The 24,999-nt window shown below is 41.8% G+C and overlaps 1 protein-coding gene across 1 annotated transcript in view; it reads right to left on the bottom strand.

Moving 5' to 3' along the window:
* The window catches only part of LOC139479866 (phospholipid phosphatase 1-like), a 28,238-nt gene extending 4,493 nt beyond the window's left edge, over positions 1-23,745 (bottom strand). Inside the window, exons 1-5 of the mRNA XM_071262766.1 lie at positions 23,574-23,745; positions 8,428-8,579; positions 6,941-7,164; positions 6,350-6,470; positions 3,099-3,275 (exon numbers count right to left, since the gene is read on the bottom strand). Coding sequence (XP_071118867.1) covers positions 3,099-3,275; positions 6,350-6,470; positions 6,941-7,164; positions 8,428-8,579; positions 23,574-23,679 — 780 coding nt within the window. The 5' untranslated portion in view covers positions 23,680-23,745. The remainder of the gene's footprint in view (positions 1-3,098; positions 3,276-6,349; positions 6,471-6,940; positions 7,165-8,427; positions 8,580-23,573) is intronic.
* Between the last annotated feature and the right edge of the window lie 1,254 nt (positions 23,746-24,999).

Raw genomic sequence — 24,999 nt, 5'->3', positions numbered from 1 at the left:
AGACGTTCTTGGTTGATTTACATCCCTAAAAAAATATTGTGATATGGCCTATATTACTTCACAGATTTACCCCCGTGTAAAAGCCTCTTTTTTATGACTGCGGAGCTGAGCAACATTTACATTTAGTCGGAGGCTTGGGTGAATAATCATCTAAGGCGCCGCAATTTCGCTGTCTCCTTTGAGCACGACCATCTACCGATCCCAGCAGAGACCATATACCGATATACCGATATATGCATCATTCTCAATCCGAAATGGGGGCACGGGTGGCCCAGTCGTCTTGGGCGCCGCGATTCGCTGTGCAGAGTTGCGTCCCTTGGGCACGCCAGAAACCTATGATTGTGGGTTCGAATCCCGGTTCGCCCCGATTATGTTTCTAGGTTTGTCAACACCATACCCGTGCTCGTGGGTTTCACCGAAGTGGTAAACGTCGGAGACCTGCATCACTTCGGTCTTTCCTCCCACATTAAGCTGACACGCCGTGATATAACTGGAATATTGCTAAAAGCTGCGTTAAACCCAACTAAGTCACTCACTCAATCCTCAATCTGTTATTAATCTTATATCTGTGAGCACAACGAACCACAGGTCAAGATCGATGTTTGATGCCATTTAACGTCTTGATAATAGGGGTTTGAACTACAGCTAACCTGACGGGATACATATTTTGATAAAATAGAATATATTTTGATTGTTAATTTTCTACTCAGTTGAAGAACACAAATGCGTTCGTTAAATTAAGAAAAAGGTTGAGTTACGTGTTAAAAAAATATGAGAACATGATCACATTATAAGTATAAGTTTGACCTCTAAACTTGTTTAAAAAAAATATAATTGACCTATATAATCTTGTATACGTCACATGCAACCCTGACATTAATTAAAGTTGAAAATACGGCATTTAATTTTTCACTGAGGTTTAGATCGGTGTTGCAAGTGAATGACTTTTTACGGAATTAAACTCTGCTGTGGCACTGCATCGCGACACTGAGCGCACCACGTGACATCACAACCTGCACGGTTTTCTCGTGCAGCGCGCACCTGTCAGTTTTATTGAGTTTCTTCCCTGCAGGTGCTGACACAAAGGGCGGTTCATAATTGTGTCAGTTGTGCGTGTCCTATGTTGTGCACCAAACAACTGTTAAATTACAAAGTGTACTTAGAAAGACGAAAGTAATACCCGTTATCTCCATGTGATCTTTAAGTTTTATTTAGCATTCGGAACATCCCCCGTGAAGACAAATAGAGTATACATTTGTTTTGATGTTTTAAATTATTTCATTAATTTATTTGGGAAACAGGGACGGTTTCCAATCTAGTTGATATCTTGCCTTTAAGACCACAGAGAAGTGAATGTTGTCTAACGCCACAGAAAGCAACTTTATATCAATATCACGATGGTCTGTAAATAAACGAATCTGGACCTGGCAAATCAGTGACTGAAAGCTTACGCAACTATCCATAATCAGTGAAGTTACCAACTATCCACCAGCTCTTACGAAACGCATATACGTGTTAATGGGGACCTGTTCTAACTCAAGTGAGACTGTGTCGTGAGTGAATTGGGTATAACGCCTCACACAGCTCACAATCAGAAAGTCCGAAGTAATACAGGTCTCAGACGTACCACTTTGATGAAACCCACGAGACAAACCTGAAACATAATCTGGGCGAACCGGGATTCGAACCCATGATCATAGATTTCTAGGGTGCCCAAGGGACGCAACTCTGCACAGCGAATTGCGGCATCACAGGCGACTGAGCCACTCGTGCCCCCTTGATTATATAGAAATAAATTGATGGACTGTATATATCAAGGTAGTTCAGTGGATAGGGTGTTGGTTAGCAATGGGAGTTCAATTCCTTATCGAGATCAACAGTACCTCCTTGATGCTAAAGTAATGGTAAATAATGATTTATTAATTACAAAGAATTGTAAAAACTAACAAAGAAAAGTTACTACAGTAAGCTTCTGCCGCATAAAACCGTCCCAAAACAGGTTTGTTGCACCGCCTAAACCACCTGCGAAGTCCCACTGCTACCGCCCACCATCTTGTTGAGCCCACAACCCAGCGTGTGTGGTCAACGACATTCGTGATCAACTCGTGCCATTCCGGGACATAAAGAATAGGTCAACAAATGACTACACCTGACATCACTGTGACAGTCACCACGTTCACAGCTATGCCGCTCACGACTCCCGACAGCGTACTCCACGCAGTCAGTGACCCTATCGGCAGCAACACGACGTCGTCACCTGCATCGTTGTCACCACCTACACAATGTTCTCAGTGTGTTTATGGCGTTGGCTCACTAGATACAGCAGTTTCCTGCAGCGACCACAGCGGTCACTCGGACTTCGTCGCTGACCTTGGTGAACCTGACCACCAAGTACGCTATTTTCCTGACAGGAGTCGCGTACGAAACTACTTAACAATATGAACGAGTGGGTGAATATGGGCTTACGCCACTTTTGGCATTATTCCAGCAGTTCCACATCCGGGGAACACCAAGAAAGGTCTTCACACGTAGTGGCCATTTTGGAAATCGAAACCGAGTGAGTGAGTTGGGTTGGGTTTAACGCTTTGAACAGTGGGTGAGTGAGTGAGTGAGTGAGTGAGTGAGTTGGGTTTAAACGCATTGAACATGTTGAACAGTATACCAGAAACACCAGGGTAAGGCTGTTTGATAAGGGAACTCGAAGTAATGGAGGTCTCTCAAGTTTTTTGTGTGTTTTTTTTAACGTCGTCCTCAGCAACATTCCACTTATGACGGCGGTCTGTAAACAAGGACAATCCCGTAATCCCGTAAGTCCTGGACACTCTGGCGTAAAACGATATTTACTCACTAACTCAAACTCAAATTCAATTGCCTGTGGTGTTAATAAATACAAAGCGACGTAAAACCCATGTCACTCACTCACTCACTCATTCACTGTTAGAAAGTGAGCGATGGCCTGCACAGACGTATCGGCTACACTGATGTAACTTTTTAACTTTTCGTCACGTAGGCGGTTTTCTACAGCGTCGCCACGTGGCCACCGACTTCTCCGCAGTTGCTGCCCCCGACCCCAAGCTGAGAACCCCTCTACAACTCACCGTGAGCCACGCTGTCACGATGCCCAACACGCATCCTGCGATGACGTCAGAGGGAAAATGTCTGTTATCTGTTACTCTGGTGAGACAGCACCAAGCTGAGAGCAACAGCAGGGTTGATTGGAGGGTTGGCTTCAGGAGGTAGGATGACGTCACTTTTAATCGTGCTTGCATATAAAGCTGAAACAAAGACATACAATTAAACTTCAATCAATTAAGATAAATTTTGTAATCACCCAAAAAAGGAACAGCATTCTAGTAAATATCTATGACCCATGGAACGGACATACAATGCTCTGGCAAACGCTCAAAATTGTGAATAACGCAACAAAAAACAAAGGAATGTAATTGCGATATTCCTTTGTTTAGTTGTTTTATTAAATTATTTTTAACATGTGAAATGTAAGCGAGACATCTTTGTAATGAGGAACAATGTTTCTGAGTTCGTGTTTACTCCTTCTTCGGGCGATTCGACAAATGAAGGAGTAAGCACATACCCCGAAACGTTGTGTTCCTCATAATTAAGAAGTTTGCATCCATATATGTATTTTCTTATGTGTTTCACTTCTAAATGCCTTTCAAAACCTTTACGCGAAATATATTTGAGAAGTGTTTGGCATCCATGGCACTTTAAGTATTCCTGCTTTTATCTTGAAATGTATCTGTATATTGAAATGTTTTGTCAGTTTTGCACGGCCTTGGTTTTCTTTTCTATGTAGTGTAAAACACGGCTGAATAATCGTCCCTCAACAGCTGATTGAACGCGGTGTTGTTTTCGTCTAAGGGAGATAACTTTTAACGCCAAGACTCCCGGCCTGACGACGGAATCCCTGCATTTACAGACTTTCTTATGGCGAGATTGTTGACGTTGTACCCTGTTGATAGTATTACTTGGTTCAACGCATTAAATAAATACATACAGGGAAACCTCATTAAATCGAAGTCTTTTGGACCTATCACCTTGTAACATCGATAAGTTTAATGAAGTCCCATATATAATTCGCGGAGTTCGAGTAAGTGGATTTCACTGCAAACAGTAACAAATCGAAATCACTGAGTTTGAATAAGGCGGTTTCACTGCATTAAGTCACATTTCCAATTTACGAATTACGAGTAAGGCGATTGCATGGAAGTCCCATATCGAATCCATGGAGTTCGAGTAAGGCGGGGTCCCTTGCATGTCTTCGCGTGAGGTCACGATTCTACCAACAGGCTGCCGAAAACAGTGTGTGGAAACACGAGTAGCGATCCACGCCATCGGGACAGGATGACACTCAGTCAGCCAAGTCACAGAGCCTGACCACCCGATCCCCAGTTAAGTCGGCTCTCCCCACACGTGTGAGGTACTGTGGACCTGATTGAGGGGCGGTCGGTAGCCTCGTGGTTAAAGCGTTCGCTCGTCACGCCGAAGACCCGGGTTCGATTCCCGATATGGATACATTGTGTGAAGACCACCGCCGTGATATTGCTGGAATATTGCTAAAGACGGGGTAAAAAAGTACTCTCACTCTTTTTGATAGAAAAGTCGTGATACTAAATTAGCAGCACATTTGGGTGCCCTGACGAATGGAAAGTTGGTGCGAGGAAAACTTACAACAGTCATATATTACATTCTGCACGGAACGCACGTGCAACCCTGTAACTCACATGTCCGCAGAACAACAATCAGGCTTGTACTGCACGTGCTTGAACGGCGATCGCTCATTGGACAAGAGCCTTAAACCTTGCGTTCGAATGCAAAGTAGACATAAATCCAATCCATAAATTGTGTCTACTTAGTCATCCGTAAACAAGTAATGCCTATCAAACAATTCAATTGTTCTTTGTTTGGCAGTGTATTCTGATACATAACACCGCCCAGTTAAAACTTATGGTATGGTTGGCTCATTGCGCCCAGATGACAGAATAGGTTACGTCACGAGTCATTTGTTGAACCGGAAACGGAAGTATAGAACTAATTGTGTAACAAGGACCCTGTCCTTCCTTTTGGGGGTTGTGGTTACCAGAACAGGTGGGTTTGAGGAAACGGCCGCCATTAAGGAAACATGACAAGTCTTGTGAGAGTCTCTCAAAATGCTTGCGTTACTTTTTTACAGCCGTTTTTTTTTCGCTTCCCCATATTTGTTTGACCCATTAAACCTTCAACATGATTAGGGTGTACATATTATTATAAAATGTTAATTTTAGATATTTCAAAACGGGTTTCCCTCTTCACATGCAACATCCTGAAATAGCCCTAATGTTGCAAGGCGATATCTTGAATGTTTAATTACTTACGCCGAATGAACATTGTCGAATGATTTCAAAGGACAGAAACATGGTTGTGAAATTTATTCTACACCCCACCCCGACCCCCAACTGGTATCATATTTCATAAATCGTTTTGGTTGAAATGATAACTCGACTCACAGAATTATCCCCCGTTCCACAGTCATTTCAGCGTTGCGACTATGGTGAGATGCCGTTGTAGAGTGAATCCATGCATCAACACTGCTAAACCATTGCCTGGCTGTACTGTTTTAGCATCATACCCCTATCGATTTTTTTCATTTCCTCAACTGGGCGTCTACAGTTATTTTCCAAATCTTTTCATGTATTTAATCAACGCGCTCTAGTGTTGGGCTACACTCCACAATCACTGGGTGTCTGAGACAGGGAATTAACCTGATCAGAACGTCTTGTCAGGGTGCCGCTATTTTGTTTGAAGCAAATGCAAGTGAAATGAAATGTGGGATCTGATTAGTGAGTAGGAGGGACATAGCAGGGACATCACTTGTAATAGCCACTGACGGCGCTAAGACCGAACACAAACATTCCAGGCTAGTTCGGCAAAGTTGGAAACTGGACTTTTAAAGTCAGTTAACTCTCTTGCCTCGGGACGAAGGACAACCATGGGTTTCTGAAGACTAATTCTAACCAGATCTTATCGGGGCTCATCTGAAGATATGGTACAGCTATGTGAGGTAGGTGTTTGGTAGCGAGGCGGGCGGGGATGGGAATATAATAAGTACTTTATTATGGCCTAACTGCACTAGTTTGCCTGTACCAAACGCGCACCGGCGAATACCGGAAGACCAGGCTGTATATCTGAAACCATGCTGGTATTGGCATTAAGCAATTCTTCCCCAATCGTGCATGCAATCACGTTTCCTTGAATGATATGGTATATTTTCCTCGCCATGTCAGTGTCTGGGTATACCAAACAAACAATAAGTGTCAGTCATGCTGATGATAACCATTAGTTATGTACTTACAACTGCATAAACCGAGCAGAAGACACCAAACGACGCATGTCCGGAAGGAAATGACAGCCTGCTGTCTCGGATTTCACGTGCGCCGTGTTCCGTTGTCGTGCACGTGTAGTCCGTGATATAGCTGTAAGTGAAGGTGTGAGTTAAAGAGACTTCACGAGAGGTGAGTGAGTGAGTTGGGCACATTGTACCCATGTCGGGAATCGAACCTGGGTCTTCGGCGTGACGAGCGAACGCTTTAACCACTAGGCTACCCGACCGCCCCTTAAAATGCTTATAATTGGCAGTGATATTTTGTTCACCAAAGGTCGAAACGACGAAACGCCATTTTGGGCTTTCCATAATCTATAAATATAATAATATCCATAGTCACACCGTAACATAAATAATGTTCAAGAGGATTCAAATCCAACTCACTATTTCACTCAGTAATATCTCATTCTCCTACAATCCGTGTGGATACTAATATAGGTCAATGTTCATGATGCCAATCACTGGTTTGTCTGGTCCAAGCTATTAGTTACATCCACCCCCATATAGCTGCAACATTGCTGAGAGTTGTGTTAAAAAACAAACAAAACATGACCAACTCACCCTTGACTACAGTTGATGCTGGAGAAGTCTGGCCTGCACACGTCGATGAAGTTGGGTCTGAGTCTGCCCACGGAGTACTTGGTGATCTCAGTAAACACCTTGTTGACCATGGTCCCGAACAAGAAGATCCCGAACCCCTTGACCGCCATCATCAGTTCGATGTTCTGAGTCTTGAAGGTGTCGTCCCTGCCCAAAGTGACCCGCAGTATCTCCGTCAGAAACAGCTGAAGATGATGAAAAAGGTATGATAGGATGTCTTTATCGTTCATCATCCCGAGGCAAGGGAGTTAACTGACTGTAAAAGTCCAGTTTCCACCCTTGCCGAACTAGGCTGGAATTCCGGAGTTTATGCATAGTCCAATCAAAATCGCGCAATGAAAACAACGTGGATTTCAACGTGCAGATTTCGATCGACTAAAGGATTTGCAAAGCATAAGTACCGCCAACTGGGCGTTGACAGATATCTTCCAAATCTTTTCCTGTTTTAAAACAAAGTGTTCACGTCAGTTGATGCACTTCGCGAGGTAAGGCGCGTTTTATAACAATACAGATCTTGCTTATCGATCAGATGGTCTTGACTGAGCGCCACCATTTTGTTTGAAGCAATTTCAAGTGATAGCAGAGGAGGAATCTGATTGGTCAATAGGAAGGACATAGAAGGGGCATAACTCGTAATAAACACTGGTGGCACGACGATCGAGCCCAGCAATTCCAGCCTTGTTGGGCAAGGATGGAAACTTGACTTTTACAGTCAGTAAACTCCCTTGCCTCGGGAAGATGTTTATCGTTATGATGAAGTGTAAGCATAAAGCAAAGTATATATTTGGAAGCAACTGCATTGAGTGGAAACAAATACGATAACAATCATGTTGTTTGTTCGGGCCTGGCGTCAGGCAGTTTCTCGCTTACCCTGTTGGCATGGTAGGCTCATCGGTTAAGGTACCACTATTGGCTAGGCAGAGATGCGTCTCTTAACCTGGCCGATCGACGGTTCGAATTCCATATTCAGCTAATTATGATCCATAATGTATCATTATGTAACATATCCGTGATGTGGATTTCATTCAGGCCTCCACGAAGACGCTTTCGAAAGAGGAATATCAATAAGATGACTGAGATATTTGAGGCCGTCTTTCCTCAAGCACAATACAGAAGAAATAATGGCACCACAGGTTTATGGTAGGCCATTTAAGAAAAGGGCGGTTAAAAATTGTGAGTCGGGATTCATAATGAAGACTACAAAAACAAGTTAAGGACCACCCGATATGTTAAATATTATCATGGCATGACAGATTAACTGTTGAAATATGAAAGAATCGGGTGGTCCGTAACTTTTTTCAGAACTAAATTATCTTTGCTAAAACATATTCAGTCGCTCATGGGCGGTAAGAGAACTGGAGTTTTAGAAACGACGAAAAGGTCCACTGGAATAAGTGCTTAGTCCTCGAGCACCCTGCTTCAAAGGTGATGCCTTGTTAAATACATACCGCAAGGAGAGGTAGGGCGAGGCCAGCAGTGAGCAGCGCCGGCGTGGAGATGGTGTTGCTCTTGTAAGGGAGTCTGATGGAGACGTCGTCACAATAGAAGCCTTGGGTATAGGGTGTCCCCCAAATGAAGTATACCAACACGGGGACGCACACTGAAACAAAAAGGTTACTTTATGATTCTTTGTGATTAAACGGAGACTAGGTTAGCCCAGTTGGCAATCGTGACAATGTTCCACCGTCAATAGTTGCAAAATTGTTGTTGGACCTACATCAAATTCATCACTCTTACTTGAGTTTGACTTACGTAATTTAAAACCCGCTTTTTTGTTCCGTAACTCCAGCAGTTAATGATCAACCCTCGTGAGGGACCATCCATTTTCTTTATTCGGGAGGTCGCTTGTGTTTTAACCCCAAAACATGATGTATGTAAAAGGTCCCTTAACTGATACAAGGAACTCACTCACTCACCGACTCACTCACTCACTCACTACTGCCACAGCAAGAATGGTACAATACAAACACAAGGTCAGAGATCAGTTCATATAGGTCATCATGGTCTACATCTCGTCGCCCACTTCCGGTACACTCAGAGCATGTCTCATCCTCGACCTTAGGTCACGTGCATATAATTATGTAAATTTGTTTAGTACTCTCGGGAAATGTGATATGTGTCCTACTTGAACCTATCCGCATGATTTTACTGAATCCGTTTGTCATTCAACTGAAGATGATGGCCCAGTTCTGTTTGTGATGAAACTCACATTGTGATTATATGTAAACACGCCCAAACATCGTTCACTGGACGTAGTATAAGTTCCGAAAAATATTTTTGAGGGTCTCAAAACATGTCTTAGACTCCTTCCAGAGACAATAATTGTATGTGTTGAAGCGCTGACTTAACGAAACAGTTTGCCTAAACACACACACACGCGCGCGCTCACGCACGCACGCACACATCCCGCCCCCTTTCCCAACCCAAACCTCTCCCTCCATACACCTCACCCCACTCACACCCATAAATGCTCTGTCTTTAAACATTCCCATTTAGGAACGCTCAATTAAACAATAACAATAAAGGTGTTTACAACTATAGAAAAGTATTCAATGAATGTTGTTTTCATAATAACTTAGTACGTGTCTCATATATATCCAAAAATATGTTCAAAGCCTTACACATAATAACATTTGTACATGTATACAACTTTCAACGCATGAATTATGACATTTCCGCTATTCTTGGCTATCTCCATATAAGGACAAATTTTGTTTCTCTGTCAAACGGAATTCGAGAAATGGGCTCCATATATGAAACATTTCCTTTGCATAATTTATGCACAGCGAATTCTTTTTTAAGATCAAAGAATGAAATTAACACGTTCATGTATGTCATGCATGGATTACAAAACTACATATTTGGTCATGTTAATGTCGTGTCCCTTTCATATGCACAGTTGATCTCGGTGTGACTGTCATCTGTCTGCCTGGGTAATCCATTACCTTCACAGATACATGGACACGCGCATATGCATCATAGTAAGGCTGACACAGTAAGCAGTTAAAGGTTTTAAACTACATTTTTAATTTAAAATATTACTCTCGTCCGACATATACGGTGTTATTTAACATGTGGACGACTGGGCACAATGTTGTGAAAAAGTCATGTATTCGACTCAAATATTTTGAAGATTTCGAAATCCTATGATACAAATGGTGTCATTCGTTTGTCGTCTGACCACAATACATAATTTACTTTCGCGAACACCTGGTGTCATCACTGATTTTCAGTGATCAGTTCATATCATTTTCACCGCTGTTTTGACTAGTACGCCCAGTGTAATCTGTTTCGGTGGATAATCGAGGCTGGTTGTTATCTGGCGATGACGTTTTACATTTATATTTATATTTGAAACCAACATTCCCTGGGTAGCGACAGGTGAAAGATACGAATTCGATGTACCGAGACAAAAGGCGTTAATGTCTTCTGACCCGCACCGATTAATGTGACGTTATAAACTGAGCATCGAAAGAAACTATACCTCTCAGTTGATTTCAACATATGTTTTATGTTCAATTGAAACTATCGTTAGCGATAACATGACCCACCCACCCCCTCTACCCCAAAATCACGGCGTGTCAGCTAAATGTGGGAGGAAATCCCGAAGTGATGCATGTCTCCGACGTTTACCACTTCGATGAAACCCACGAGCACGGGTATGGTGCTGACAAACCTAGAAACATAATCGGGGCCATACCAAATTCATTGGTTTCTGGCGTGCCCAAGGGACGCAACTCTGCACAACGAATCGCAGCGCCTTAGACGACTACCACCCGTGCCCCCAGCACCCAAAGGAAGGTCACCATACCAGGGAGATAGTTTTGTTTTCCGCCCACGTTAAGTTGACATCCTTCAAATGACAGATGATATTTAAGTGCTGTTAATCCGCAATCCCACAATCTTAGGTTTCTGACGTGCCAATGGACGCAACTCTGCACAGCGAGCACTCAAAGAATGCTTGTAACATAACATGACATGACGACAATAGCTGATGAACTAATGGCTTGTTTTGAAGACGAGGTGACACTGTGTTACGTCTCGACGAAGCCAAGACGAACATTATTCAGGATCTAATCTCCTCACATCGCGTCATCAGTTGATCACAGTGGTGAATCACAGAGGACAGCGGAAATAATCCTTGACCAACGACAGTAAGAACAGAACACGGATGTCAAGACACCCTGCGCCATCAACACAATTCCTAAACGTGCGTCCTTAACTTCAGGATGTACTGCCGTAAACACTGTCTATTTCGTCTTGTTGAACGTATGGTCGTCACTATCAAGGCTCAATGGGATATGCCGTTCCTCAAAGCCGAGGGTAGAACCAGGAATGACGTATGGGGATCAAATTAATATTTTGCAAATATTATGTCTTGTTGAACGTATGGTCGTCGATATTGCGGCTTAATGGGATATACCCTCCCTCGATGCCGAGGGCGGAATCAACTAGAAATGTAGGGAGGGGATTCAGATTAATATTTCGCAGTGTATATATTGATTCGGAGAACGGTAAATATTTACGGTAGCCACCCACGTTATGATATCTTATGCGAGTGATAAGGCGTAGATTATCCCGTCGCCTGATGAGCCGCAATTTGCTGTGCAGAGTTGCGTCCCTTAGCCATGCCAGAATCTTATGATTGATGGTTCTTCGAATCCAAGATTCGCCCTAATTACGAGTGTAGGTTTGTCAGCACCAATCGGTGCCCGTGGGATTTTACCAAAGTGGTAAACGTTTAAGACCTGCATCACTCCGGACTGTTCTCCCACATTAACCAGACATGGATTCGTCGTCCCTATCATTACACAGTATGTACTAACGGGATCGGGTGGTCAGGTTCACTGACTTGGTTGATGCATGTCATCGTATCCCAGTGACGTAGATCGATGCTCATGATATCAATCACTGGATTGTGTGGTCCAGACTCGATTACTCACAGACCACCGTCATGTAGCAGGAATATTACTGAGTGTGGTGTTAAACAACAAACAACACTAGTCACGTGGTTGAATTGGCTCCGAACGTTTCTGTGGGCTTCGGAATGAAAGCCCGTGATTTATGCAGACTACAGAAAAAAACGTTACAATTTATAATTTTATAACAAATTTGCGATAGAATTGAATTTTGAGAACAGGACCGTTCCTTAAGTTTTCTTCGTTGCATAAATAACCTTCCGTGACCTTGGTCGTGTGTCACTCGTGAGTTTAACGGCGCAGTTACACAACAGCTTCACATAGATGCTAGGCCACGACATGGAAACCTTGCACAATCACCGATGTGTCGGGATAACATACCACTCAACATTTGATAAGGATTATCAGATATCATATACATAAATGGGTCCACTTTCACTAACACATATAGCGCTACGACGATCGTAAGTCATACACTTTAAATTTGACTGAACATAGTCGTTGTGCTAAGATGCTTTGTCAAGTCGGACCATTTGCTAGATTCATAAAGTGACCGTACTTTAACATAGCTTAACGACAGGTTATTAGATATGTTAGATTGAGTTGTTCCCAATAAAGGTATTACGTGTATATGTAAACTTGACTACCCCAGGTACTGAAGACTTTTAACTAGTTAGATTATATAAATATTTTCCAGAAAAGATCGTCTCAAATGGAATAGGTTACAATGTCAACAGGAAATCAATTGTGTGAGAAAAATATACATTGAGCTTAAATAGCGTTTATTTAAAGGCTAAGATTGTAACTTGACGATGACGTTAAGGCGTTTATCGTAGTTCAATAATCTGAAATGTAATAGGCCTGGTAGAGTGAGGGGTGTGCCGCTTGTAGAATTTAGTTCTTGATTCTTAACAGTTTTAAAGATCTGCCTCGGTGACCATGCCCAAATTAAAAGTGGGTGTTGTTGATAAATAACTTCACGTTTTAGTAAAGAAAATCTTTCGAATTACACTGCGAGTAGTTACAATAACATGCGTCAATCTGATTGGAGCACCTACAGAGCCAAACCTTACTGACAAAATACGGCAGTGTGTGTCTTCAGCCGACATGATCTCAGTAAGACATTAACTTCAGGATAAAAGTTTTCTTCACAAAGTTATCAAACATTTATCAACATCTCTGATCTTGTGAAACAAAACATTTTATGGAAGAATAAGTACTTGAATGTCACCTTAGTTCGCATCCTCAATTATTCATAGTATCTCCCGAGCGAAAGAAATCTTGTGCTGTTGTGAGATGGTGACGTCACTTCCGAAATGACGCAAAGGTGGAGAATGGGTTCAGGGTATATATCATAATAGAATGGAGATGTAAGTCACGGATTAATAACGGGTTTTCATGTCTATACCAAACTGACTTCAATCGGGTGATGTCATCCTGGTCATCCCCAATCTCAAACCCAAAATCTTGTATGTATCACTTTAAAAAAATGTTGTTTGTTGTGTTACGTCACAGTCGGCAATTTTCCAGCTATATCACGACTTCCCGTAAATAATCGTATCTGGGCCAGACACACCAGTGGATGACATTATGAGCAACGTGCCACGATGATACTGGTGATTATTTTCGCCATGGTGCTGTGGCGATCATGACAATAAGTATTACTACACGACGCTGATAATTATGTCGACGATGAGGATGGAGATGGATATAAGGAAACAGCTTATTTATTGCGGATTGGTGTAGTGAAAAGTGCTGAGTTCATTTCGTCGAGTACCACCGCCTCCGTGGTCTAATGGTAGAGCGTCCGCCCGGAGAGCGGAAGGTCCGGGGTTCGATCCCCACCAGCCGCGTCATACCCAAAGAAGTGAAAAAGATGGTACTTAAAGGGACTGGTCGGCTCGGAGTCAATATACTGTGTCTGAATGGGGTATTCATGTTAAACTGTGGCATGGTATCTCAGTGAGCTAGCACTATAAATCGGCATCAGTCCGGACTAGTACAAGCAGCCACAGACACACATACACGTGCATGCACGTCGCTATAAGTGCGATAACCTTGGACGCGACGTTAAACCCCATTTCACCTCGTCGAGTACCGGTGGTTAGAACGTGGAGTTGGTCATTGTGGCACAAGGAGTGTTTCAGTCTATGGGAATTGCCGTCGTTCACTAGGTCGCTATACACACTTGACCTTTCGTGTATTAATACATAACAGGACAGTTTTTAATGCCACTCCAAGACTGAAGTCCTACAACCCCACTAATTGACATACAGTCTATGAGAAACTCGTGCTCTATGTTTTCAACACTTAATCTTTCTGTTTGAGTACTAGTATATGGCTGGGGACTGGTTGCCATGGCATTTAATTCAGTTCAATCTAATTAACATATGGAACTACTGCATTCAGTTTGTCCTTGTAAATGTTTACTGCATTCTGAATTGGTTTCTTTCAACTATGCAGTACATTAATTGCAATACGCAAATCTTATTGCATTTATTTGACATGTTTCAAACGGACATTCATGAAGCATTCGGTGTTTTTGACGGCCAATTAACGTTTGTTTCACAACAAAAACATAGGGACTGTAAAACGTTTAGTTAATTCAATTGCTTGTTTTGGGAGATACCTTCAAGATGATGTGGTGCTGACGGGTGCAGAAAGTGAATTGTATTGTGACGTTATTTGGCCACGTGTTACTTCAGGACTTCTAGCCTCTTGCTATGACTCACTGACTATCTTTAAGTATAATAATCGGGGCCAACCGGGATTCGAACCCACTACCATAGGTTTCTGGCATGCTCAAGGTACGCAACTCTGCACAGCGAATCGCGGCACCCGTGCTCTCTAAGTAGGTTGTATTTGTATTTAGATGAGTCGTTACAGCCAATGTCCGCACAATGGTAATAATCCTATCCGGTTTCTGGACAATATTTCCCAACAGCGGCACTCTTCTTCTCTTTCGCTTTGATCTAAGTTGCTATACTTAAATGAATACGCCAAATCGTGTTTAAATTGTCAATACGGATTCTGTCAAACCTCTTTCTCCATCTGTCATTCATTAACGCGTATGGCTTTGCACGTTAAATACAAACAAGTGCAAATAATGAATAAATATTCAGGAGTTACAACACTTTGTATCTGAAAATATTTAACCTTTTTCACAATTGATGCATTATTATGTCAACATTAAACCACTCACAATGTGTCTAAATTCTGCGTCGATTTCGACAAAAGACACGGACGGAGAAATCAACCCTGCTGTACACCTGTAAGTCATATATGTATGGGGCGCCGGGCGGGGTCAGAACTTTGTGGGACGACGGCTGTAATAGCCGTCGAGGTCATGTAACAAGATCATTACCGGTGATATACGGCGAGAGACGCAACATTTTTATATATAGCAGGCACATATGTTCGCAATGCGTTTCTTTTCTTGGTTTACCGACCCTAAATTTAACAAATGTGGAATAAACATGTTATTCCCACCGAGCCACTATATGGTAGCTTTCAAGCAAATGTTAATATCTTCGCATTTAAATGTTTAATCCAACGATACTTGTTTTAAAAGTTATAATAAAACTTATATCATTTTAAAAGTTTTGTTTTTTTATTATATTTTTTAATTATTCAGAAATAGGTGACCCCGTTTATATATCTCTAAGTGATTTCTTAATATTATGGAAATTGTATTTTCATTTATAAAAGTGATAATGAAAAGGTTCTCCTCCTTCATGTCTATTATCCTAATCGCTCGTGTGTATATCGTGTATGTAAAGCAGAGGAAAATATATTCTTTATCACTCATGTTATAACACGTTTATGTTATTTGTAGATTCAGACGAAATAATTTTTGCCTTTTACGACCAATAAAATCTGTTTCGGCAGATAATCAACTGAGCATCATTTTGACGGAATGTATTTACAAAGTAATCACGAAAAAGATCTCACGTCTATTCAGTCGTATCTCTATCTCTCACACATTGGATATCTCTCTTATGTGCAATACCAGTTACCTTTCCACTTTAAAGGCAAATATGTTAGCCCTTTTCGTGAACACCCGGTGTCATCAATGATTTTCAGGGATCCATTCATATTATTTTTCTATTTGCCGTTTACGCTCAATGGAATTTGTTTCGGCTGATAATCAAGACTGGTTATTCTCTGGCGTTGACGTTTTATATTATCTTGGTATTCCTGTCATAATATACGGGGAACAAGTCATTATTATGTTCGCATATAAGGTCTATGACGTGTCATAGATAAAATACAGATTAACATGTGAGATAACACAGCCATCTCAAATCGCTCGAACGATTTAATTGCATCTGTCATATTTTACATAACCTTGAATTAGAATGCCCTCAACCAGATTATGGTGGGTTTTTTTACGTAAAAAGATATGTTCTGTCTCGCCTTTATTTCGGAACAGGTGATGCCGAACTGTGCACGTGCCTGGAGGGAGTGGCAGAAATTTGGATGACTAACTGTGGTACGATAGCGGGGGTGTTGACCAGGGACAAAAGACGGAAAAACAATAAAACTAAACCTACACCACTGACATTCATGGTTGAAATATTTCCTCCCTGGAAAAGAAATATATCGTGGCTAATTACAGACGTGACTTCTGAAGACGTCCCAGAACTGATCGTTTTCTTCAGAGGATGGGTCAAATCTGTTTGTCTTTTATAGGATATCTCATACACGTCTGGAGAGATACGGTTGTCGTGCTGCGATGGATGAAAATGAAGATCCATTGAAAACAATCATTGTGTAATATGGATTTTGTGTATTTTCCTCAATGATTATTTTACACATTTCCGAATCGTGCAATAACAGCCGATGGAAAGAATACTGGTTTTACAGTCGCTGACCTCAATTTGTTGTCTTAATCTTGAATGCATATAATGATGCGTGTGTAGTGAGTGGGTATGTCTCTACGCCGTCGGGTGTACGAGAACACGTTATCAACCAAGTCACCGAGCCTGACGACTGACCATTTATGTGGCCGACTCATACGACCAGCATAGGGTGTTGGGGACCTGTACTATTCCCAAAAGGGGACGCTTCATGCTTCCAGTGTAGAAGGGGCGGTGGGTAGCCTAGTGGTTAAAGTGTTCGCTCGTCACGTCGAAGGCCTGGGTTCGACTCCCTATATTTCTACAATGTGTGAAGCCAATTTCTGGTATCCCCGCGGTGATATTGTTGGAGTAGTGCTAAAAGAGGCATAGAACCTTACTCACTCAATTGACACGCAGGTAGTAGACGCACACCAAGGATCGGCACGAATCCAATATCGAGACCACGTTCAGTTCATGGGGATATAGGTATTGAAATACCTTTGGGGACAGATTTTACGAAACGTTATATGCATCTTTACAAGTTCGATTTCCTACCAAGGTAACGACATCTTATACTCCAGCTTGAGAACGGTGTTAAAGTCTACATAGAAACGTCGCTGATACAAGCAACAAGAAGTTGCTATCCATAAAAATTGTACAGAATAGGTAAATATTGTATCGTTCTGACGTGACCCGTAATTGGATGTCCTCGGATCTTTGTTTAGCGATAGCGAGAACTAAGATCTGATTTTAATGAGATTGCTTTATAATATAAGTATGGCTTCAATCGACCGTTATGTTATACCAACTATATGCGGTGATATCTGGCGTTAAGCGGTTTACAGTGAATTAATTCAATATTTCTACTCCACGGCTTCCCGAGGTATTACGTATTTAGCCAGTGAACCAGAGACAAGGGCAAGTTAATGCGTGTGGCTTAACGCCAATTCTACGTGAAGCACCAAACATAGGATTCGAACACGTTTTCAGAATGACAAGCGAATGATTTAACCACTGGACTTTAGCATGAAGACGTGCGCTTTCATTAAAAGATATATTTAGAGGAATTTTAACCTTTATGAATATTAAATCAATTTTATATAAAGTTTTCACGCAGTTGTGGCCTCAGGAAGCCCTTATGACTCTGAACAGTGGAGAGGAAATATGGCAGTGTGTGTAGACTCATCGTTTCCTCTCATTCATTGTGGTGAAGTGTCATCGGGCAATACAGGAACATCGGGGTCACCCACGGGCCGTCCGTACTGGACAACAACTCGCTGTCTCACTACAACTCAAACTGGACGGTCAACATGAATCAATGTGGCGTCACGAGTTGATCAAAGTCTGTTGACGTCCTTGCACGGTCTGATTGTGGTCTGGCACTGCCTACTCATGTCCGGCAAACTGACGTTATTTACAAACTATAAAGACTCCAGCGACGATAAACAATAACTATTCATTGCTTACTTTGTACGCCATTAACCTGCCAGAGGTGGTATTGTTTCTTTAACGTCAAAGGTAACTGTTTGAGTGTTCGAGACATTGTCGGTGCGGAGGGGGTAGCCTGGTGGTTAAAGCGTTCGCTCGTCACGCCGAATACCCGAGTTCGATTACCCACATGGGTACAATGTGTGAAACCAATTTCTGGTGTCCCCACCCTGATATTGATGGAATATTATTACTAGACGAAGCGTAAAACCATACTCACTCACTCGAGACATTGCCATTACTATTTGTACTTCAAAAGGACGTACAGTAAATTACGGTTGTAACGAACTCAAAGGGACCACTAATTTGAGTTCGTTATAACCGTAGTTCCTTAAAAAACATATATACAGCAAATGGCCTGGACCAAAGTGTTCATGTAATAAAAGTGATAAAATCTTTCCACGTAAGCATAAGAGCTAAGGATGGCGTGGCATTCAGAAGCGGGGTCTTTAAGGCGTTTTTACTCAGGAAGGTCGCGGACTGTGGAAATCGTTAACAATTAAAGTGTTTCCTTCCACGTTCAGTTTTGGACTTGGACTATTTCAATTTTCTTTGATCAAAGATTCCAAAATAGTTAAAGTGTTTTATTAACAGCTATTTTGGTCACACAGGAAACAAGTGGGGCAACACAATCGAAAGGTGTGCGAGAAATCCGGCCCCGAGTGTCGCTAAATTCGTTTTGAATGTGACACAGTCGTGAAAAACATTTTGTTATTTCAAACACTGAACGGGAGGCATTTGGGAAACTGTAACAACGGGTCGCAAAAATGTTTTTTTGTTTCAGTTTCAACGTCAAACAATGTTAGGAGTCAACACAACAAAAGCTGGGAGGCATTAATCTTTACAATCCTTGAAATGCCGTTCTTACGAGAATGCGTAAGGCCCCGCCGTGATTCAACAGTTAGCTCTCGTGGAGAGGGAAAAGTACTATGTCTACAGCATTACAGATGTCACCTTAGGCCTCTAGTGAGGGTTTGTTGGATACGGTCTGGTGATGAACGACCTAAAGAATAAATTTACTTCTAGGGGTATTTGTTTTACAAGGTTTGCACACCGGTTTTACGTTTTTACCTCCACAAACGAAAAAACCCATTGAAGTCAATTTTTTATAAATTAATAAAGTCAACAATAATAACTTCACGGACTGTTTTTTTTAATGATTAACATACACAAAACGTAATCAGTGACATCGTTCAGAGCAATAATACAACAGATGCCCAGCCCATTTTATTATCAGCCAATCAGGAAACAGTAATTTCTAAGTGGGCGTGGCCTAAATAAATTGCTGGGTTTGCCAATCAAATGCCATGGAATCGCTTGTAATTTATTTATTGAAACACATTCTAGCGAATTCTTGAGGGAATGTCGGTATGACTTTTGTGGACATCTATTGTATTACAGTTTGAACGAAATTAGGAGAAACACTGTGGCAATAGCTTGAATCGATTCACCGATGTACTGCGATATTTTTCTCACCGAAACTATGTGTTTCGAAAATTTTGGCCTTGTCCTAATCCCGTCTATTATTCAATCTGATCACGTAATGGTGTTGTCTTAACAGTACTTGAATATGTGCAACAAAATATGATTTTGGAAAATACATCCTGACTATTTGGTTACACTGTATTTAGACGTAAATCCGCGTTTGAGCTGAGAGTGAAACTGTGACTGTAGGCGATAAACTATACACTTATACCGAACAAGGATGTTTTCGAAAACCGGATGTGACGAACGTACTAAAAATTCCGATCATTTCGGACCTTTGTAATTCTGATTCGCTACAACATGACTGGGTGAGTGAGTGAGTTGGGTTTAACCCCGCTTTTAACAATATTCCAGTTATATCACGGCGTGTCAGCTTAATGTGGGAGGAAAGCCCGAAGTGATGCAGGTCTCAGACGTTTATCACTTAGGTGAAACCCACGAGCACGGGTATGGTGCTGACAAACCTAGAAACATAATCGGGGCGAACCGAGATTCGAACCCACAATCATAGGTTTCTGGCGTGTCCAGGGGACACAACTCTGCACAGCGAATCGCGGCGCCTTAGACGACTGGGCCACCCGTGCCCCCTCGCTACAACATGATACCAGCAAGAGGTAATGTCTTTCACAAATACATAAACAAACAGATGGGACTGGTGATTTATTGTAAGGAGTGAGGCAGTGAGTTTGGCTTTATGCCGCCTTTAGCAATATTCCAGCAATATCACGGCGGGGGACACCGGAAATGGGCTTCACACATTGTACCCATGTCGGGAATCGAACCCGGGTCGTCGGCGTGACGAGCGAATGCTTTAACCACTAGGCTACCCGACCGCCCCTTTTTATTGTAAGGAAGACTTCAGGGTGTATATTTAATAAAACAATCACCCCCATTCCATCAACCTCTTTTTTTAGCAGCCTACGCTCATCCCCTTTTTCGTCTCTGAAATTATGTTACCGGTGAAGATCGGGTAAGAATTGGTCTTCAGCAATTCTTGTCGTAACTATGCTTGTCGTATGTGGCGACTAACGGGATCGGGTGGTCAGGCTCGCTGACTTGGTTGATACATGTCATCGTATCCCAGTTGTGTGGATCGATGCTCCAGATATCAATCACTGAATTGTCTGGTACAAACTTGATTACTTACAGACCGCCATCAGATAGCTGAAACATTGCGGAATGCGGCGTTAAACAACCAAACAAACAAGCTGAAATTAAGATGGAGTGAAATGGGGTAAACATTACTGCACTTATATAGACACGTGCATACACGTGTGTGCGTGCACGTGTGCGTGTGTGCGTGCGTGTGTGCGTGCGTGTGTGTAGTTGCATGTACTAGCCAAAACCTATGCTGGTTCAGCTGAGCCCACTGAAATACTATACCCCAGTTTAACGTGGATACCCAACTCAGACACCTTATCAAACCGGACTTTTCATTTGCAACACTGTACCCATTTACCCACCCCGAAAATGGCCAGTCTATGAGGAATTGGGACGAATACTGCGTCTAAAGTTTATATTTCATATAATTCACCCATTCATTAATTTACAAGGAAGTATAAGTTAAAGTGAAAACTGATAAGTCGGAAATGATAATGGACATTTGAATGTGTCATGCGATGATTATTTTTATTCGCGGAAAATTTCAGTTGAAAAACCCAATTAAAATTAATCATATACCCGATTTATCCGTATTAATCTTGTCTACAAGAGCACATCTTCATATTTCATATATACTCAACAACAAAAGTTACTACGATCATATTAATATTAATATATGAAAATATATAATAACTATGGCCTTATATGGCTTTACCAAGTGACCAATTTCCTGTGTACACAACAAACCACTGGTCAAGACAGACCAGGGCCCACTTGCACAAAGCGATCTTAGCGCTAAGACTATTGTAAGCCTATGTTAAAGTATGGGAGTTACGATCATCCTAGTGCTAAGATCGCTTTGTGCAAGTGGGCCCAGGGCAACTTGATGCCATTTATATGCATATTGTAACAATGCACTTCAATTTCTAGGCAGAATCTGTATTTGTTTAAATCAAAATCTTTATGAAGTTTTTGTGATCGCTTGTATCATGCTACTAAGAAATACAAACACGATGAACAAGAACATATTCACAGTTACTTCTGTTGTTGAGCATACTTTCTGCTCCGTATATATACTGACAAAATAAAGTTAGGGACTATGAATATCTTTAAGGATACTTTTATGAAAGTGTGAGACCAGTCCTCACTACAATATCTATCCCCAAACATATTAACGGTCCCTAACTTTTTTGTTCAGTATTTAAGAACCAAATTTCATTGTAATCGAAGTTTTGTTGTAACATTAAGTAATTAAGACGTCGACATATACACATACAAGTGTAAGCGTGTGATGTTATCCCTTTTAGAAAATACAGTTCGTGATATGGCATAATCTTCTATCCGGTTTACCAGTGCATATTGATCAGATACCGTCCTGAGAACTCCCTACATAGTTTCTGTCACAACAATGAATTGTGTTGAAGTAATCTGACATAGAGCCTGTGCCAGCTCCACACATCGCAATGTCGTAAAGCTGACATTGTAATTTCCATACAAAAATTGTTCACGTATTCCTGTCTGGTTTACGGCATGTCGTAACGCCACATTCACACAAGCGCACGCTCGAAACGTTATCTAAAGTATGACTAGTGATGGATTTGGTACCAGGAATATTTGGTTAACACTTGCACTTAAGATTTAATTTTCTTTCTGAATTCGCGTCACCCAGATGTGGAGTCATAAATTGAAATCAATACGGTATTGACATTTTGGGGATTGTCTGGTCCAGAATCGATTATTGACAGCCCGCCGTCATATAGCTTGAATATTGCTGAGTGAGGCGTTAAACAACAAACAAACAAACAAACAGTAGGTCACGGACTGAACCTGGACCCGGGCTGTTAATTGAACCAAGTTACCATTATGATATACTCACGAGTGGTTAGACGGCTGTTGCACAAGAAATATAGGTAAAAAGATCTGATGACTATCGTCCCTATGGCTTGTATACAAACAAGTACAAATACTCACAGACGATGGTGCTTTAACTACACAAGCATGTTTCTGACATAATGCGCAGATAATTGCAGAATATATCAATGTAGACCATATGTGATATTATTGATAACAGCTTTTAATGAAATATCCCTTAACGGCACCGATATTACCATACTTATAACATATCAAAACAGAACCCCATTATCTCGAACCAAGCGGGGCCGACGTGAAACTTCGAGATATCCGGACATGAGATAATGAGGCATGGACAGATGAAGCATAACAGATCCATAGCAATACGACTGTATACACTATAGTAACACCATCAGACTAACACCAGTTTCTTGACAAAGTCTGGTTAATGGGATGCAACCCTCATAATCGGAGCCATCTGCATTTTTAATTCGTCTGTCCATTTAACAAAACAACAAAATGTCACTCTCGCCTAAGTTAAGCTTGTTAATTCATTGCTGGACATTGTGAGAAGCTTCACATTTCACATTCTATCGAATTTTCATTTGAGCACAATTTTCAAACTTTCTCAAATACACTATCACACCGATTTTATACAAGTTAACACTTGTAACAGATACTATAATTATTCTTTAAATGCTGAACGATTTTAGGGCTAACCAATTTACAAGTGCAAAGAAAACCCATCAACTTAGAAACGTTTGTATTAACACGTAACAGCAAAGCAGTTCCGCTGATACAGAACTGCCCCAAATTACCATGTTATAGATATAAATAACGTAATAAAGATTATTGTAATTTAATAGGAACAATGTGTTCAGCATGTATAAAATATATAAATTTACTTACCGAAACACCATATGATAACATCCGTGAACAATTGCCTGTTCATATATCGGTTTTTCATTGTGCACGACAGACTTCTCCTCGGGGATTTCTCGCAATCTGTTGACATTTTTTCTATTAGTATTGTGTCCTTCCACAGTCCTAACGTTAGAGAATACCCGCGCTGCTCTGAGTAATACAACCACTCGAGCCAGGCTCTTGTTTTTATATTGCCGCGGCGCGAGTAACCTTTGACCTCCCCAGTTGTCACGGAAACATGTCAATAGCTTGCGTTTCTTCCTGACGTTCTGGAGTAATCACTTCCTACAGGGATGGCGAATGTGCTTGTACGTCGTGCTGGTGTCCGTACTGACTATACTACGATTTGTGTACAGATGTGTTTGATCTCACTGTACATAATAGTAGATGTCTTGGGGGTGGGGTGGGATGGGATGGTGAGGTGGTTGATAACAGTTACACTTTTTAATGCATTGTATGAGAGAGAGAGAGAGAGAGAGAGAGAGAGAGAGAGAGAGAGAGAGAGAGAGAGAGAGAGAGAGAGAGAGAGAGAGAGAGAGAAGGGGGGTGGGGGTGTTAAATAGCGTTCAAGATTATTGCACTAACATAGCGGCCAGCATGCACGTGTGGCTGCTTGTACTAGTCCGGTCAAATGCCGCTTTTATAGTGCTATCCCACTGCGGTACCATGCGGCAGATTAACATGCATGACATAGGTACCTCACTCAGACACAGTACATTGACTCCGAGCCCCGTTTCTCTGTTTTATCCCATCTGTGCCAAGCACCAGGGATGGTAACAACAAGTACCATCTTTTAACGTCATTAAGTATGACGCGGCCGGAGATCGAACGATCGACTTCCATTCTCTGCGCAGGCGCTATACCTGTTCTACACGGAGGCAGGCAGGCTGAGAGAGAATATTGTGGATGTTGCGTTTCATGGCTATAAAATACAAAGTGTTGAATGGGAAATGGTGACTTGCTTGATCACTGTGTGACGAAAGATACGCCTTGCTGCAGATCCTCTTCCGATGACCGTCTTGGCTGTGTTGCATGTAGTTAAAGCGTTCGCTTTTCACGCCGAAATCCCGGGTTCGATTCCCCATATGGTGCATTATTCGAAGCCTATTTCTGGCACCCTCCGTCTTCATATTCCTGGAACATTGTTTACAAATCGGTGTAACTATTCAATTTCTCACGTTTTCATATATACATTTAGTTTGGTGTTGTTATGTCACAGACAGCAATACCCCATGTATATCCCGGCTATTCCAGCTATATGACGGCGGTCTCTAAATAATCGAGTCTCGACCAGACAATCCAGTGATAGACATCATGAGCATCGATCCGCACAATTGCGATACAATGACATGCATCAACCAAATCAGCGAGCCTGACCACCCGATCGCGTTAGTCGCCTCTTAGGCAAGCG

The sequence above is a fragment of the Haliotis cracherodii genome, unplaced genomic scaffold (genome assembly GCF_022045235.1).
Source record: "Haliotis cracherodii isolate W230 unplaced genomic scaffold, xgHalCrac1.p SCAF_4, whole genome shotgun sequence".
Lineage (NCBI taxonomy): Eukaryota > Metazoa > Mollusca > Gastropoda > Lepetellida > Haliotidae > Haliotis > Haliotis cracherodii.
The sequence above is the reverse complement of the archived record's forward strand: the minus strand, read 5'-3'. Positions and strand labels throughout refer to the sequence as shown.